A 16857-nucleotide genomic window follows, 5' to 3' on the forward strand; every position below is an offset into this window, starting at 1 on the left:
GGAACAGTTTAATTTCAATTTTAAGTATTTGTATCTCAAAATCATTACCTGTGGTAAATCTACATTCTATATAAATCTAAATGAAAATTATACAAATCTAAATGTAACTTTTATTGCCATTGCCAACTATGTAAAAATAGCGTACATACAGCCAATACATAAAAACATTGCAGCCTGCAGGTAGAAAATATCCTGATTAAAAAAAAAATCATATGAATCACATTGGCTACACATGGCCTGTCTGCAACAAACTTGAAACATTGTATCAACTATCAACTGGGTCACCCAGAAACTCGTGCTAGCAAACTTGAAGCATTGTATAAAATATTCTGGGCCCGACCTCCCTAGAGGCACAGTGTTCTAAGGCACTGCATCGCAGTGTTGCGGCGTCACTACAGCCTGGGGTTCGAATTTGGGGAGAAAATGTAAAAATATAAACAGCTAAATATTCCGCGCCGATGAGCTCGGGACAAACACAGCTGTAGGCTATTAGTGCAAGGGATTAGAAGTAATCAGGTATTTCATGACGTTTCCACTGGATCAGAGCTTTACGTTTTTCACCTTCTTGCCGAGTGGTTATCGAAAGGGAAAGAACTGGAATTCTTCAAATACTTTGAGGAACTTTTGTAATTTTCAATTGATTATAAAAACAGACTTCATTTATGTGCTGTTTGAGGTGAAGAAAGATTACATTGAGAAGCTCCACAGCTCATTAGTGGTGGTGAGTTAATACATTCAGAGATATTATCAGACATCCCCAAATGGGCACATTTATAGGCCTACATTTGTGCGCAGGCCAGGTAGACTAGTCCAACTTCTATATATTTGTAATCAACATTAGCCGGAGCGTTTCAAACAAAAGACGCTGAATAAATTGACAAAACTCGAAATGGAAAGAAATAAACAAAAACTTTGTAGCATAGGTTGTGAGTTCTACAAAACACATGTCCACTCCAACAATGAGGAAGTTAAATGACTGTAATAATAATATATTCAATGCATTAACAGAAATGACCGTAACCTAACAAACATTGCAGATTAGAAATTATGGGAATTAATGGTAAATGTAGGTTACTACTGGTGATATACAGTACCAGTCAAAAGTTTGGACACACCTACTCATTCAAGGTTTTTTAAATTATTTTTACTATTTCTAGAATAACAACTATGAAATAACATATATGGAATCATGTAGTAACCAAAAAAAGTGTTTAAACAAATCAAAATATATTTATATGTTTGATTCTTCAAAGGAGCCACCCTTTGCCTTGATGACAGATTTGCACACTCTTGGTATTCTCTCAACCAGCTTCACCTGGAATGCTTTTCCAAAAGTCTTGAAGGAGTTCTCACATATGCTGAGAAATTGTTGAATGATTTTCCTTCACTCTGCAGTCATCAACTCATCCCAAACCATCTCAATTGGGTTGAGGTTGGGTTATTGTGGAGGCCAGGTCATCTGATGCAACACTCCATCACTCTCCTTCTTGGTCAAATAGCCCTTACACAGCCTGGAGGTATGTTTTGGGTAATTGTCCTGTTGAAAAACAAATGACAGTCCCACTAAGTGCAAACCAGATGGGATGGCATATCACTGCAGAATGCTGTGGTAGCCTCGCTTGTTAAGTGTGCCTTGTCACCAGCACCATTACACCTTCTTCTCCATGCTTAATGGTGGGAAAGTCGCATGCGGAGATCATCTGTTCACCTACTCTGCTTCTCACAAAGACATGGCGGTTGGAACCAAACATTTCTAATTTACAAAATAAAAAACATCTCAGATTTCCACCAGTCGAATGTCCATCGCTCTTGTTCCTTGGCCCAAGCAAGTCTCTTCTTCTTATTGGTGTCCTTTGGTAGTGGTTTCTTTGCAGCAATTCCACCATGGCCTGATTCACAGTCTCCTCTGAACAGTTGATGTTGAGATGTGTCTGTTACTTGAACTCCTTGAAGCATTTATTTACTCTGCAATCTGAGGTGCAGTTAACTCTAATGAATTTATCCTCTGCAGCAGAGGTAACTCTGGGTCTTCCTTTCCTGTGGCGGTCCTCATGAGAGCCAGTTTCATCATAGCGCTTGATGGTGTTTGTCACTGCACTCAAAGAAATGTTCAAGGTTCTTGAAATGATGGACTGTCGTTTCTGTTTGCTTTTTTTAGCTGTTCTTGCCATAATATGGACTTGGTCTTTAACCAAATAGGGCCATCTTCTGTATACCACCCCTACCTTGTCACAACACAACTGACTGGCTCAATTAAGAAGGAAAGAAATTCCACAAATGTGCTTTTAACAAGGCCCACCTGTTAATTGAAATACATTCCAGGTGACTACCTCGTGAAGCTGGTTGAGAGAATCCCAACAGTGTGCAAAGCTGTAATCAAGGCTACTTTGAAGAATCTCAAATATAAGATATATTTTGATTTGTTTAACACATTTTTGGTTACTACATGATTCCATATATGTTATTTCATAGTTTTGATGTCTTCACTATTATTCTACAATGTAGAAAATAGTATAAAATAAATAAAAACCCTGGAATGAGTAGGTGTGTCCAAACGTTTGACTGGTACTGTATGTAATGGGGAATTGATAGAAACAGCAAACAATGCACACAATGAAGTTAAGAAACAATGAATGTCCATGAAATGGTGGGAGAGAGCGCATTCTGGAGAGAGCTGTGCCGTGTGCATCTGAGACACAATCCCCATATTCTTGGACCGTGGAATCCCCGCGGCCTCAATGGATTAGTCCACTCAGACAGGTGCAAATCAGACAGTTGTCTCGTGTGCCATGAAAAAAAATATCTATATACAACTGCTTTTGTCATACAGTATTCCATATAAGGCACCCAGACGTTCTGAATGTTTCACAGTATATACCCTTAATCTTGTAATAAATTAAATCTAATGATGCATAACTTGACATTTCTGCCATCCATTGTGACATTCTGGGAGGATAACCAACCTTCTAATTAATGGCAATGCTTTTCTTAGCCACCATAAATGCTAGGTTACACAGTTTCTTCTGATAACAGACTCCAGTATCATCATTTCCAAGCAAACAAAAACAGGGCGAAGCCTGAATTCAGCCAGCCTTGACAAGATCATAACATATGCAAATATGTCTCCTTTTGTGTTTTACACCTCCAGCAGAGGATTTTCATTTCTGAGTGCATGATATTCATTTTCACTGGTATGTTCTATGGATGGTCTTAACTTGCAGTAATTGATGTCTGAGATGATATGAACATGACTGCACATTCAAACACATCTGGTCTTCGTCACATTTGTCTGTCATGTTTTGTGTCATCGGGAAAAGCCTCTATAAACCCTTGAAAACGTTGGGAATTCAACTTTAGAGGTTTGTCAGACTTTCTTAAAATAGTTAAAATCTTTGAAGATTCTGGCTTGTCCATTGTTTGCTGCAAAGAGAATGCAGTGTTGTATCTGCAAAATTCACCTCAGAGCCATCACAGACTGGTCTTCGCTGGATGTATGACCCTGCTGAAACCCCTGTCACCATCTGATCCTGCTCAAATGATGCATGACAAAGAATGACCTTTGTGTAGATATATACATTATATGATCCAATAATAGAATCAATGGTTCAATAATTGAAATGACCATTATTCCCAGATCCCAGACTGTAACCTAGCTATCAACTCAAGATCAAATCAAATCAAATGTATTTATATAGCCCTTCATACATCAGCTGATATCTCAAAGTGCTGTACAGAAACCCAGTTTAAAACCCCAAACAGCAAGCAATGCAGGTGTAGAAGCACGGTGGCTAGGAAAAACTCCCTAGAAAGGCCAAAACCTAGGAAGAAACCTAGAGAGGAACCAGGCTATGTGGGGTGGCCAGTCCTCTTCTGGCTGTGCCGGGTGGAGATTATAACAGAACATGGCCAAGATGTTCAAATGTTCATAAATGACCAGCATGGTCAAATAATAATAAGGCAGAACAGTTGAAACTGGAGCAGCAGCATGGCCAGGTGGACATGGGACAGCAAGGAGTCATCATGTCAGGTAGTCCTGGGGCATGGTCCTAGGTCTCAGGTCCTCCGAGAGAGAGAAAGAAAGAGAGAAGGAGAGAATTAGAGAACGCACACTTAGATTTACACAGGACACCGAATAGGACAGGAGAAGTACTCCAGATATAACAAACTGACCCTAGCCCCCCGACACAAACTACTGCAGCATAAATACTGGAGGCTGAGACAGGAGGGGTCAGGAGACACTGTGGCCCCATCTGAGGACACCTCCGGACAGGGCCAAACAGGAAGGATATAACCCCACCCACTTTGCCAAAGCACAGCCCCCACACCACTAGAGGGATATCTTCAACCACCAACTTACCATCCTGAGACAAGGCTGAGTATAGCCCACAAAGACCTCCGCCACAGCACAACCCAAGGGGGGCGCCAACCCAGACAGGATGACCACAACAGTGAATCAACCCACTCAGGTGACGCACACCCTCCAAGGACGGCATGAGAGAGCCCCAGTAAGCCAGTGACTCAGCCCCTGTAATAGGGTTAGAGGCAGAGAATCCCAGTGGAAAGAGGGGAACCGGCCAGGCAGAGACAGCAAGGGCGGTTCATTGCTCCAGAGCCTTTCCGTTCACCTTCCCACTCCTGGGCCAGACTACACTCAATCATATGACCCACTGAAGAGATGAGTCTTCAGTAAAGACTTAAAGGTTGAGACCGAGTTTGCGTCTGACATGGGTAGGCAGACCGTTCCATAAAAATGGAGCTCTATAGGAGAAAGCCCTGCCTCCAGCTGTTTGCTTAGAAATTCTAGGGACAATTAGGAGGCCTGCGTCTTGTGACCATAGCGTACGTGTAGGTATGTACGGCAGGACCAAATCAGAGAGATAGGTAGGAGCAAGCCCATGTAATGCTTTGTAGGTTAGCAGTAAAACCTTGAAATCAGCCCTTGCTTTGACAGGAAGCCAGTGTAGAGAGGCTAGCACTGGAGTAATATGATCAAATTGTTTGGTTCTAGTCAGGATTCTAGCAGCTGTATTTAGCACTAACTGAAGTTTATTTAGTGCTTTATCCAGGTAGCCGGAAAGTAGAGCATTGCTGTAGTCTAACCTCGAAGTGACAAAAGCATGGATTAATTTTTCTGCATCATTTTTGGACAGAAAGTTTCTGATTTTTGCAATGTTACGTAGATGGAAAAAAGCTGTCCTCGAAATGGTCTTGATATGTTCTTCAAAAGAGAGATCAGGGTCCAGAGTCACGCCGAGGTCCTTCACAGTTTTATTTATAAGATGGAACTTTGTATCCATTCACTGATTACTATTCAAAGTTAATTTACTTCTGTTGAAACGGGACAAAAAGGATAGAAAACATTTCCATACACACACCAGCTGTTAGATGCTGCTACCTGACAGATCGCTAGAGGCTAGAGCTAAACAGGCTGTGGTAGCTACTAGCTAGCTCTAGTTCATTCTCTTCAGACAGAACTTCAGTCTAGGGGGGATGAGACATTAGCTAACATTCCATGTCAGTTACACTACTAGCTCAGCACTGAGAATATTTTTTTTCTTTCTGTTAAGTCAAACAGCTGTTACCTTGTTAGCTACATCAGTCAAATAAAGAGTAGCCCCCGTCCCCAGTGAAAGTTGGACCCCTGTTCCAAACAACACATAAAGCATTGACCTCACAGCCCTAAAAGACACTTTCAAATCTAAGGCTCAATTCAAATCAGTCCAGCCTGCCTTTGCCATATTTATCCTGTACAGTGGATTATAATCAATTAACATGTTTGTAGGGGTTGATAAAGCAAGTCTGAAATGTAAAAGTGGAAATTACAAGCTTGGCACATCTGTATTTGGGGAGTTTCTCTCATTCCTCTCTGCTGATTCTCTCAAGCTTTGTCAGGCTGGATGGGGAGCGTTGCTGCACAGCTATTTTCAGGTCTCTCCAGAGATGTTTCATCCGGTTCAAGTCCGGGCTGTTTTTAATGTTTTCAATTTTATTTATCCTTTATTTTACCAGGTAAGTTGACTGAGAACACGTTCTCATTTACAGCAACGACCTGGGGAATAGTTACAGGGTAGAGGAGGGGGATGAATGAGCCAATCGTAAACTGGGGATTATTAGGTGACCGTGATGGTTTGAGGGCCAGATTTGGAAATTTAGCCAGGACACTGGGGTTAACACCCCTACTCTTACGATAAGTGCCATGGGATCTTTTGCAGGAACACTCAAGGACATTCAGAGACTTGTCCCGAAGTCACTGCTGCATTGTCTTGGCTGTGTGCTTAGAGTCATTGTCCTGTTGGAAGGTGAACCTTTGCCCCATTCTGAGGTCCTGAGCGCTCTGGATCAGGTTTCCTTCAAGGATTTCTCAGTACTTTGCTCCGTTCATCTTTGCCTCGATCCTGACTAGTCTCCCAGTCCCTGCCGCTGAAAAGCATCCCCAGAGCATGATGCTGCCACCACCATGCTTCCCCATAGGGAAGGTGCCAGATTTCCTCCAGATGTGACCATTGGCATTCAGGACAAAGAGTTCAATCTTGGTTTCATCAGAACAGAGAATCTTGTTTCTCATGGTCTGAGAGTCTTTAGACGCCTTTCGGCAAACTCCAAGCGGGCTGTCATATGCCTTTTACTGAGGAGTGGCTTCCATCTCTACCATAAAGGCCTGATTGGTGGAGTGCTGCAGAGATGGTTGTCCTTCTGGAAGGTTGTCCCATCTCCATAGAGGAACTCTAGAGCTCTGTCAGAGTGACCATCGGGTTCTTGGTCACCTCCCTGACCAAGGCCCTTCTCCACAGATTGCTCAGTATGGCCAGGCGGCCAGCTCTAGGAAGAGTCTTGGTGGTTCCAAACTTCTTCCATTTAAGAATGATGGAGGCCACTGTGTTCTTGGGGATCTTCAATGCTGCAGAAATGTTTTGATACTCTTCCCCAGATCTGTGCCGCGACACCATCCTGTCTTGGAGCTCTACAACTTCATGGCTTGGTTTTTGCTCTGACATGCACTGTCAACTGTCAGACCTTATATAGACAGGTGTGTGCCTTTTCAAATCATGTCCAATCAATTGAATTTACCGCAGGTTGTAGAAACATCTCAAGGACACAAGTTGTAGAAACATCTCAAGGATGATCAATGGAAACAGGATGCACCTTAGCTCAATTTTGAGTCTAATAGCAAAGGTTCTGAATACTTACTGTACCTAAATAAGGTATATATTATTTCTCCATAAATTTGCAAAAATGTCAAATAACCTTATTTCACTTTGTTATTATGGGGTATTGTGTGTAGATTAATGAGGATTTTTATTGATTTCATCCATTTTACAATAAGGCTGTAACCTAACAAAATGTGGAAATAATCAAGGGATCTGAATACTTTCCGAATGCACTGTATTTCTATTGAGGGTGAGATTGAATTTTCCCCTTTGCCTAATATATCATGAGCTTTTTCCATCAATTTACAAGAGTCAGCATTGCAATTAAATGTGTGTAATTACATCTGTAAATCCACAGTGGGCATACAAACCGCCTGCCTGTTTTCACAAGAGGGTGTTCCAGTATGACTAATGAAATCAATATTCCATGTAATCAGCCAAGGGACAGAGATACACACAACTGACCAAATCAGTCATTCGGTCAATGAGTCAGGCAGTCAGTCACCAAGTCAGTCATTCAGTCAATAAATCAGGCAGTCACTCAGTCAGTCACTAAGCCAGTCAGCTAGTCAGTTAGTCAGTCAGTGCGAGGCTGCTAGGGTATTCCACCAGTGACCTGGTTATGTGTAATTAGTCATTCCAGAACAGACACAGAGAGAGAGGGAACCATAAAGCATTTGGCCCCTCCACTCCAGCAGAGCACATTTCAGTGCTGCGCCGACCGACGTGAACATCGGCCACAAATCCTCTTTATTCCCCCATAAATTCACCTGGTCCTGTCAGGACCGAGGTGTGGGCATGTCACAGCTCCCCAGCCACATCCTGTCAGGACCGAGGTGTGGGCATGTCACAGCTCCCCAGCCACATCCTGTCAGGACCGAGGTGTGGGCATGTCACAGCTCCCCAGCCACATCTTGTCAGGACCGAGGTGTGGGCATGTCACAGCTCCCCAGCCACATCCTGTCAGGACCGAGGTGTGGGCATATCACAGCTCCCCAGCCACATCCTATCAGGACCGAGGTGTGGGCATGTCACAGCTCCCCAGCCACATCCTGTCAGGACCGAGGTGTGGGCATGTCACAGCTCCCCAGCCACATCCTGTCAGGACCGAGGTGTGGGCATGTCACAGCTCCCCAGCCACATCCTGTCAGGACCGAGGTGTGGGCATGTCACAGCTCCCCAGCCACATCCTGTCAGGACCGAGGTGTGGGCATGTAACAGTTCCTCAGCCACATCCTGTCAGGACCGAGGTGTGGGCATGTAACAGCTCCCCAGCCACATCCTGTCAGGACCGAGGTGTGGGCATGTCACAGCTCCCCAGCCACATCTTGTCAGGACCGAGGTGTGGGCATGTCACAGCTCCTCAGCCACATCCTGTCAGGACCGAGGTGTGGGCATGTCACAGCTCCTCAGCCACATCCTGTCAGGACCGAGGTGTGGGCATATCACAGCTCCCCAGCCACATCCTGTCAGGACCGAGGTGTGGGCATGTCACAGCTCCCCAGCCACATCCTGTCAGGACCGAGGTGTGGGCATGTCACAGCTCCCCAGCCACATCCTGTCAGGACCGAGGTGTGGGCATGTCACAGCTCCCCAGACACATCCTGTCAGGACCGAGGTGTGGGCATGTCACAGCTCCCCAGCCACATCCTGTCAGGACCGAGGTGTGGGCATGTAACAGTTCCTCAGCCACATCCTGTCAGGACCGAGGTGTGGGCATGTCACAGCTCCCCAGCCACATCCTGCCAGGACCGAGGTGTGGGCATGTAACAGCTCCCCAGCCATATCCTGTCAGGACCGAGGTGTGGGCATGTCACAGTTCCTCAGCCACATCCTGTCAGGACCGAGGTGTGGGCATGTCACAGCTCCCCAGCCATATCTTGTCAGGACTGAGGTGTGGGCATGTAACAGCTCCCCAGCCACAACCTGTCAGGACCGAGGTGTGGGCATGTCACAGCTCCCCAGCCACATCCTGTCAGGACCGAGGTGTGGGCATGTCACAGCTCCCCAGCCAATAGCAGGACTATGTGGGAGGTAAAGGCCGAATGTTAGAGCAAATCCATATTTAATTTACAAAATTCAATTTAGTTTACGTGCAAGGACATAAAGGGCCGCTAATGCGGTTCTGAACTAAATGGCAGAACCATTGAATGACTCCAGACAGGGCAACGTGTGGGATGGTTCCGTTACAGATATGTCATTCATCTAGCCATTGGGCATTAGAGATTATAGATTTTACAGTCCCCCAGTTGATATTTTGTGATACCTTTTAGGTACGTTCAATGCTTTAGACGGGCCCACTTCTTCGTGTGAAAATAAACCAGCTCCATTTCCCCCTCTGTGTGCTGTGGCAGGCTGGTTGTGCTCCCAGACGTTTGTCTGGTTCAGGTGTCAAATGGAAGGTGGTGGGTGGTGAGGCGGGGAGGGCGATGGAGGGAGGGGACATGACAAGGCTCCTCGGCTCAGTCCATTTAGCGTGTTGATGTTCATTAGCATGGAGCATGGGCCCTTCCCTCTCCTGAGGGAGCATGCTGTGCTGTGCTGTGCTACCAGATGTCCCTGATACTGGAAACAAACAGCTATGCGCTGCTCAGCTCAGCTCATCCTGCCTGAGATACAACTAGCAACAGCCAATAACACTCTAGTCTGTGTCTACAGTATGTGAGCTCTGCCTCTGCTTGGTGGAGGTAAGTCCATTTTGAAGAGGAAATGCCACTCTATTCAAGTTAAGGATGTCAGACATTTTAGGCTTTTATCATTGGCATTCAGAAAGAAAGTCCTTTCTCCTAATCATAATCTTTATTCAAAACCATCCAATTTCAGTTCATGATTGGAGGGGATTGATGGGAAATGGAGTCTCTCCTTCAGGCAGTAAAGTAACACCCTTCTCTCACCTCTCCTCTTCACTCCTCCATCAGTCTCAACTGACACAGATCCCCACACTTAATCTGTAGACCTCAAGTGCCGAAAATTCGGAAAGTTTGGAGATTTAATGCCTTGCCGTTTTCTTTTGTAGCTAGCAGATGTATAAATCTCACTAAACAGTAAACAGTGGACTAAACAGTGGACAACGATCCACTGTGGGTTCCTGGGAGGGAAATGTATTTCTGCGAGAGGGGACAGCACACTGGGCCAGATTTATTACCTGCTTGTGTCTACTCTCTATGATTGAGGTCTATAACTTCCTGATATTACCGCTTAAATCAGAGTATATTTTACAGTTCCCTGGAATGTTTCTGTTAAATTGTGGGGTATGTCAAGTATATCATTTTTATGTAACAGTCTCGTAACATTTTACACAACCACTTTTTGGAGAGGAGAAGCTCTAGCCTCCCAGAATAAGGAGGTATTTGGAATTATGATACAGTGTCATGGAATTCGCCAGATTTCATTCTATTTTAAAGCGGAGAGAACAAATGCATTGACATGGTACATATCCTGTTGTGAATGTCCATTACCACACACAGACAATGACACTTATAAATGACATAGATAAAGATAGGCAAAGATTGAGGCCTCATTCACGGTAGTGCAGTATCAGTTTGAATGTCCATGGGGTCTGAAGTGGTCATTATGTCACACATACATATATACATTAGACTTGCATTTGATAGTTTGAATCATATCATTCAGAAGTGCAATTCAACTGTATGCAGAAAAAGTAATGAAACTGCAATGAAGTGGGCTATTCTGTTCTGTTCTACAGCCCATACAGCCACAGTAGGAAGAGAAGAGAAGGTGTGACTGAGTGGGAGGAGGTTAATCATACATTTGAATGTTGATTTGAACTGAAAACACTCCACTGCTTCACGTTGTACAATGCATTGCTGTCCTTCATTGTTGAACAAGACACCTTCAACAGAATAGCTCTAATGGAATTGTATTGAATATGACAGTAGTCACTCTGTATTGAGTCACAGACACCTCCCTGAGTGGGTCACTCTTTGACCATGGACATCTATAGTAGGTTCTATGTTGAAGTTGACAAATGTAGTCTTGCTTCATCCCTATATTTCTGGCTGCAAATGTTACGCGATTTCTAAAAGTGTTTGTGACTTTGAGTACACTGTACATTACTATGCTACTGCCCATCTCCTGCTCTGTGATTTAATCAGAAGGCAGTCACTGCTCTGATAGCTCTGATTGGCTCAAAGAAGGGGTCTGGGGATCATTGTTTTAAGAAGCTGTGATTGGCTTGTTTCCAGACTCCAGAGCTGGCGAGGGGGCGCCACAGAAGATAGACCACGCTGTCATCGGAGGCGTGGTTGCCGTGGTGATGTTCGCTATCCTCTGTGCACTCATCGTCCTGGGGCGCTACTTCGCCAGACACAAAGGTATAACGGCTCACCTGGGTTCCCTGGCTGTTGCAATGCTTCCACTGGCTTGAGATGAACTGGTGTACACTATCATTGATCATTCATAGACCTAAAAGTGGACTAGCTGTAGAGATTCATTATCATCCATTTGAGTCCAACAGGGGTGTTCATGAATTTGTTTATTCGTTGCAGGCACCTACTTCACACATGAAGCCAAAGGGGCAGACGACGCAGCAGATGCAGACACGGCCATCATTAATGCAGAAGGGGGACACAACAACACGGAAGAGAAGAAGGAATACTACATCTAATGATGAGAGGCCAGGGGGTGTTATGGTGGGGGGTCCTGTAGGAGCACTATATCTAACTCTGAATGGGCTGGAGGGGTGGGGGAGAGGTGGAGGACGAAAGGTGCAGCTAAGGAGGAAAGAGAGGTGGGGAAAGGAGAAGAGAAAAGGAGAGGAGTGATGAGAATTGAAGAGGAGAGGAAGATTGGAGTGGATGAGTAGTGGGAAGCTTCATTGCTTCGTCGTGGATTCTCCCATCCAACCTCTCCTGGACTGCTGGGTCCCATTCTGTACAGTTCAATTATTTTACAGACAATTTTGTGCCTTGTTCTATTTCTTTCGTAATTGTTGTCGTCCCCCGTCCCCGTCCCCCCACCCCAAACCTGTTGACTCCACCAGTTCCTTTTTGCTGCAGTTATCTTTTAGAGGAGATGACACAGCACTTCTTCTCTTGTTGTCCTGCTGATCCATCTTAGCTTGTGTACCAGGCTTTTAGAAGCACCCTCTCTCTCACTCTGTGTCTCTCTCTCTCTGTGCTGTGTACTGTAGAAGCAGCCAACAATACATTTGAGTCATTTCCAGCTGAAACCTATTGTAAACAACTCTTATCAATATCAAACTATACTGTCCCTCTTAACTCAATCATACATATGACCTCGCCTGCTGTATCAGACATCCTGAAACATCACTTTTATTTTTATTCTGTGGTTAAAAGACCGAAGTTGCTGCCATGGTCATAAGACTTGTTGAGTTGTGTTGTCTTAACGGTTACGCTAAGAGGTTCAAACCTCTTAATAAGGTCACTAGGTGTGGGGTTAAGGTCACAATATGGTTCACTCTGGGTCATCATACTCATACCCTTAATGATCAGTAAATGACCAATGTAATAGTAATGCTTGTACATGTGTGTAAATACAGTGCATATATTACCCAGTATTTTCAACAGGTTCAATTCTAGTTGAAAGAATACTCTTCTACAGATAAAACAAGTTCAATTGTGTCATTATATACTGAATTTAATATATTGAATGTATATTTAGAAACCTTACAAGAACCTTCAAACCCTATTTTATTGCGGTCTTAGGCCAGGGATCATCATCTAGATTCAGCCCCGGGCCAATTTCTTCTTGAGGGGATAGTTGGCGGGGCGGAACATCATTTAAAAAAATATACTTTTAGGCTGAAAATTAATAATAATAATAATATTTCACTAAAACATAATAATTTCAAACTTTGTTTACATATGGGGACATTGCTCTGCATAGGGGCCGTCTTTTGGATGGGACGTTAAAACGGGTCTCCTGCCTCTGTGGTCATTCAAAATCCCATGGCATTTATTGTAAGAGTAGGGGTGTTCACCTCAGTGTCATGGTTAAATTCCCAACCCGGCCACATTCCATCATGACCACCTAATCATCCCCCGCATTGCTAATTGGGATCCAATTTTCTAAATTAAAATCACTTGAAGCTGATTTCCCAGAATTTTTATAATCAGTCTTATGTCCAAAATAACCCCCCCCCCCACACCTCCCCCAAAATATATATATTTGAATTATTTTTAATTTTATGCTCAGAAAACTTGGGGGGCCAAATAAAACCACCCGCGGGCCAAATTCAGGCCGCAGGCTGCCAGCTGGGAAACCAACCCTACCTTTAACTAGTCTGTTGGCTCAGGTTGCTATTGAGAGGAATATACTGTATCTCAGTATGAAAAGGGAAGAAAATATGTTACTTATACTTTAGATTGAAGATGTTTTAATTAATGATGTCTAATTAAAAACTCTGTCTTTTTTTCAAACATTAGCTATTACACAATTCTGTATGTATTATTTTGACTGCCATTGTATATTTTATGGATATTAGGATACACTTTTATATAATTGTTGCATTACTTCATGTTTGTTTTGTTTTCAAATGAGAAATGTAACAGAACACTAATGGTTATTGCTCAATGAGCATTCCTAATGGTGTCTGAGAGTCATAAGTAATTCAAGTTCCCCTAGAAGTTTTGAATGGGGAATGAGTAGCATGGTTTCCATTTCTGCCATGTTTCCGCTTTTAAAGTAAATGTACAGATTGCTGTGGAATCCCTGTAATGCATACTGAAGTTCCTGCTTTTATCTTTCCACAGTACATTAGTGGATTTATTGGATATATATTGGTGTGACTGGCAAAACAACTCCAAATACATTCATAAAAAAGGACAGCCACTGCCTTACTTTGCTTTTAAATATGTCATAATGGTGATGGAAAAAAAGAGTGAAGGACTAAATTCAGTGCCTTCCTTTATTTAAAGGGTATAACAGTACGATGTCAACAGTGTCATACTATATCTTAGTATATGAATCTCGTGCTACCTTACACCAGTAGTGGTAATCTCACTCTATTCACATGGAACTCATAAATCACACAGTACTAAGAAGTGGAATAACAAGCTGGAGTTATTTTCAGATTGGATAAATAATTGGAATCGTAACTGAATGATATGGCAGCTTCTATTGAAAAACATCTCCCCAAAACAAACAAGCTGAGTAGTATTAATGATTTTATTTACGGGTGATCTATTTCTGTCCGTTGAGAATTTATAAGGTAGCCGAAATAGTTCATTTAATTTATTTACGAAGTACATTTTGGTTGTATTTGTATGGTTATTGTATTAGGTATGTACAAGGCTCACCACACTTTTAGGAAAGGTAAAACAAGCGAAACAGTCCTGGAAATCTGATCTTTATTTAATTGAATTGCTTGAGTGTGATGCAGAACATAACCGATACCAGTATAACACATAGAAATGTGCAAATCAATATTAATCTCAAAGCTTATCGATTAGTTCTGAACTTGCTTTTGTTTTGTTAATCATCAATGTTTATTCTGGATACAATTGAAGTGATCGCTGTAGAGATTCATATGAAGTGTTGTTTTTGTTTTCAGTATACACTCAGTGGCCAGTTTATTGGGTACGCCACCCGTTCACGAAAATGGTTTTGCTCCTACATATAGTGAGTCACGTGGCCGTGGCTTGCTATATAAAGCAGGCAGACAGGCATAGAGATATTCAGTTACTGTTCGATTGGACGTTAGGAGAAAAACGACTGACCTAAGCCACTTTGAGCATGGTATGTATTTCAGAAACGGCCGGCCTTCTGGGCGTTTCACGCACAAAAGTTTAGGGTTTACAGAGAATGGTGAGACAAACAAAAAACATTCAGTCACCGGCAGTCCTGTCGACAAAAACAGCTTGTTGATGAGAGGTCGAAGGAGAATGGCATGAATCATGCAAGCTAACAGGGGGGATACAAACAGGCAAATAACGGCGCAGTACAACAGTGGGAGGCCGTCTTTGTAAATAAGAATTTGTTCTTAACTGACTTGCCTAGTTAAATAGTTTTTTTTAAAGTGGTTTGCAGAACGGCATCTCAGAACGCACAACTTGTCGGTCCTTGTCATGGATGGGCTATTGCAGCAGATGACCACACCGGGTTCCACTCGTGTCAGCTAAAAACAAGAGGAAGTGGCTCCAGTGGGCACTCGATCAACAACACTAGACAATTGAGGAGTAGAAAAACATTGCATATCCAGGTTCCTAATAGCAAAGTCAGTATTTGGTGTAAGCAGCATGAGTCCACGGCCCCAACCTGCCTGGTGTCAACGGTACAGCTGGTGGCGGGGGTGTAATAGTGTGGAGAATGTTTTCCTGGCACACGTTCAGTCCCTTACACGTTCAATCCCTTGATACCAATTGAACAACGTTTCCATGCCCCGAAGAATCCAGGCTGATATGAATGCAAAGGGGGGTCCGACCCAGTACTAGATGACTGTACCTAATAAACTGGCCACTGAGTGTATTTAATATGTAGTCCATGTGTTTCCACTTTCTCAGGTTCATGTTGAATCTTGTGTTTTGCATCTCAGGTGAAATGCAAAGCGAATGCCCCCGAAGAATACTACACATTTCAGAAAGTTATAAAATCACAAGATATATCTTTTTTTCTCAGTTGTATATGTTGTGTTCTTAATATATGGTGCACTGTTCAATGTTACGTATTCTTTTGTATAGACCTAGTTCACAATGAAAGAACTAGAGTTGTTAATCAGACAATATCACTTGTACAGTCGGTGTCCACTAAAATACAGGGGTTGTTATTTATAAAACCTTATATCCACAGTAAAATGTATCGTCTGTTTTTTCCCCAGACATAAAGAACAAGTAATCACCAAACAAAATGGAGACTAAGGGCTCTATTCAATCTGTATTGTTACAGATTGTCCAATATTAATGTAAAGGTAATTTCCAATTGCGTTGACATATACATCGTTTACAGTGAATGCAGTCTCCACTAACGCAGGAACGTTTCCTTTCAATCATACTGTAACGCTGGACTGCTGCAATACGGATTGAATAGAGCCTTAGCTAGCATTAGAATGGTGTATTAACATCCTGAGTAGGATGCGTGTCAGTCACATTTTCAGATGTTTTCAAACAACAGGTGGTATATTTGCAGTGGTTAAGTTCTGATTAACCCCCAACATTTCTTTGATGTTTGGATGGAGAACATGTTTGATGCCTAGAATGTTTTGGTTGTTCATTGCCCCAGTTAGTTGTTTTGAGGTCAAATCTTTAGTCTCTCTGTACCTGGGCAACATTTCTGTGTAGTAAAGAAAGGTTTCCTCATGTTCCCATACATATTTTGTATTGGTTCATAAAACATTTTTACAGAAGAAATCTGAAGAGTACTTGTCTTAATAAAAATATATCAATGTTAAATGGGCTGTATCGTCTTTTACCTGATACTTCTGTTGTCAAGAACTTTTAACACGGTTCAACCCATAAAGGTGGCTACCAACCTTTCCCTACTCTGCGCTGTGACAGTAGCCATTTCCTTGGCCCTGCACTGTTACTCCTGGTGTGAATATAGTTTTTGTATTTGTACTTCAACTTTGCTTCAAAATCCTCTATTCAACTCAGCTTCTAGATCCAGAGCTTTTGATATTTCTTAAATATTGTACCCCCCTTGGTCTCTCAATTGAAGCTGAGCAGTGTATTTAATCAAAATTAGCTGTGATGTGATGAGTGATGTACTGTAGTTGTTAGTGATCCTGATTGAA

The 16857-nt window shown here is 42.9% G+C and overlaps 1 protein-coding gene across 3 annotated transcripts in view; it reads left to right on the top strand.

Moving 5' to 3' along the window:
• Window positions 1-16516, top strand: part of cadm1b (cell adhesion molecule 1b) — a 162844-nt gene extending 146328 nt beyond the window's left edge. For all 3 annotated transcript variants that reach the window (XM_035756089.2, XM_035756091.2, XM_035756090.2), the window contains 2 exons: window positions 11354-11482; window positions 11657-16516. In XM_035756089.2, the coding sequence (XP_035611982.1) occupies window positions 11354-11482; window positions 11657-11775 (248 nt within the window). In that variant the 3' untranslated portion in view covers window positions 11776-16516. The remainder of the gene's footprint in view (window positions 1-11353; window positions 11483-11656) is intronic.
• The last annotated feature ends 341 nt before the right edge of the window (window positions 16517-16857 follow it).

The sequence above is a fragment of the Oncorhynchus keta genome, chromosome 18, assembly GCF_023373465.1.
Source record: "Oncorhynchus keta strain PuntledgeMale-10-30-2019 chromosome 18, Oket_V2, whole genome shotgun sequence".
NCBI classification, from domain to species: Eukaryota; Metazoa; Chordata; class Actinopteri; order Salmoniformes; family Salmonidae; genus Oncorhynchus; species Oncorhynchus keta.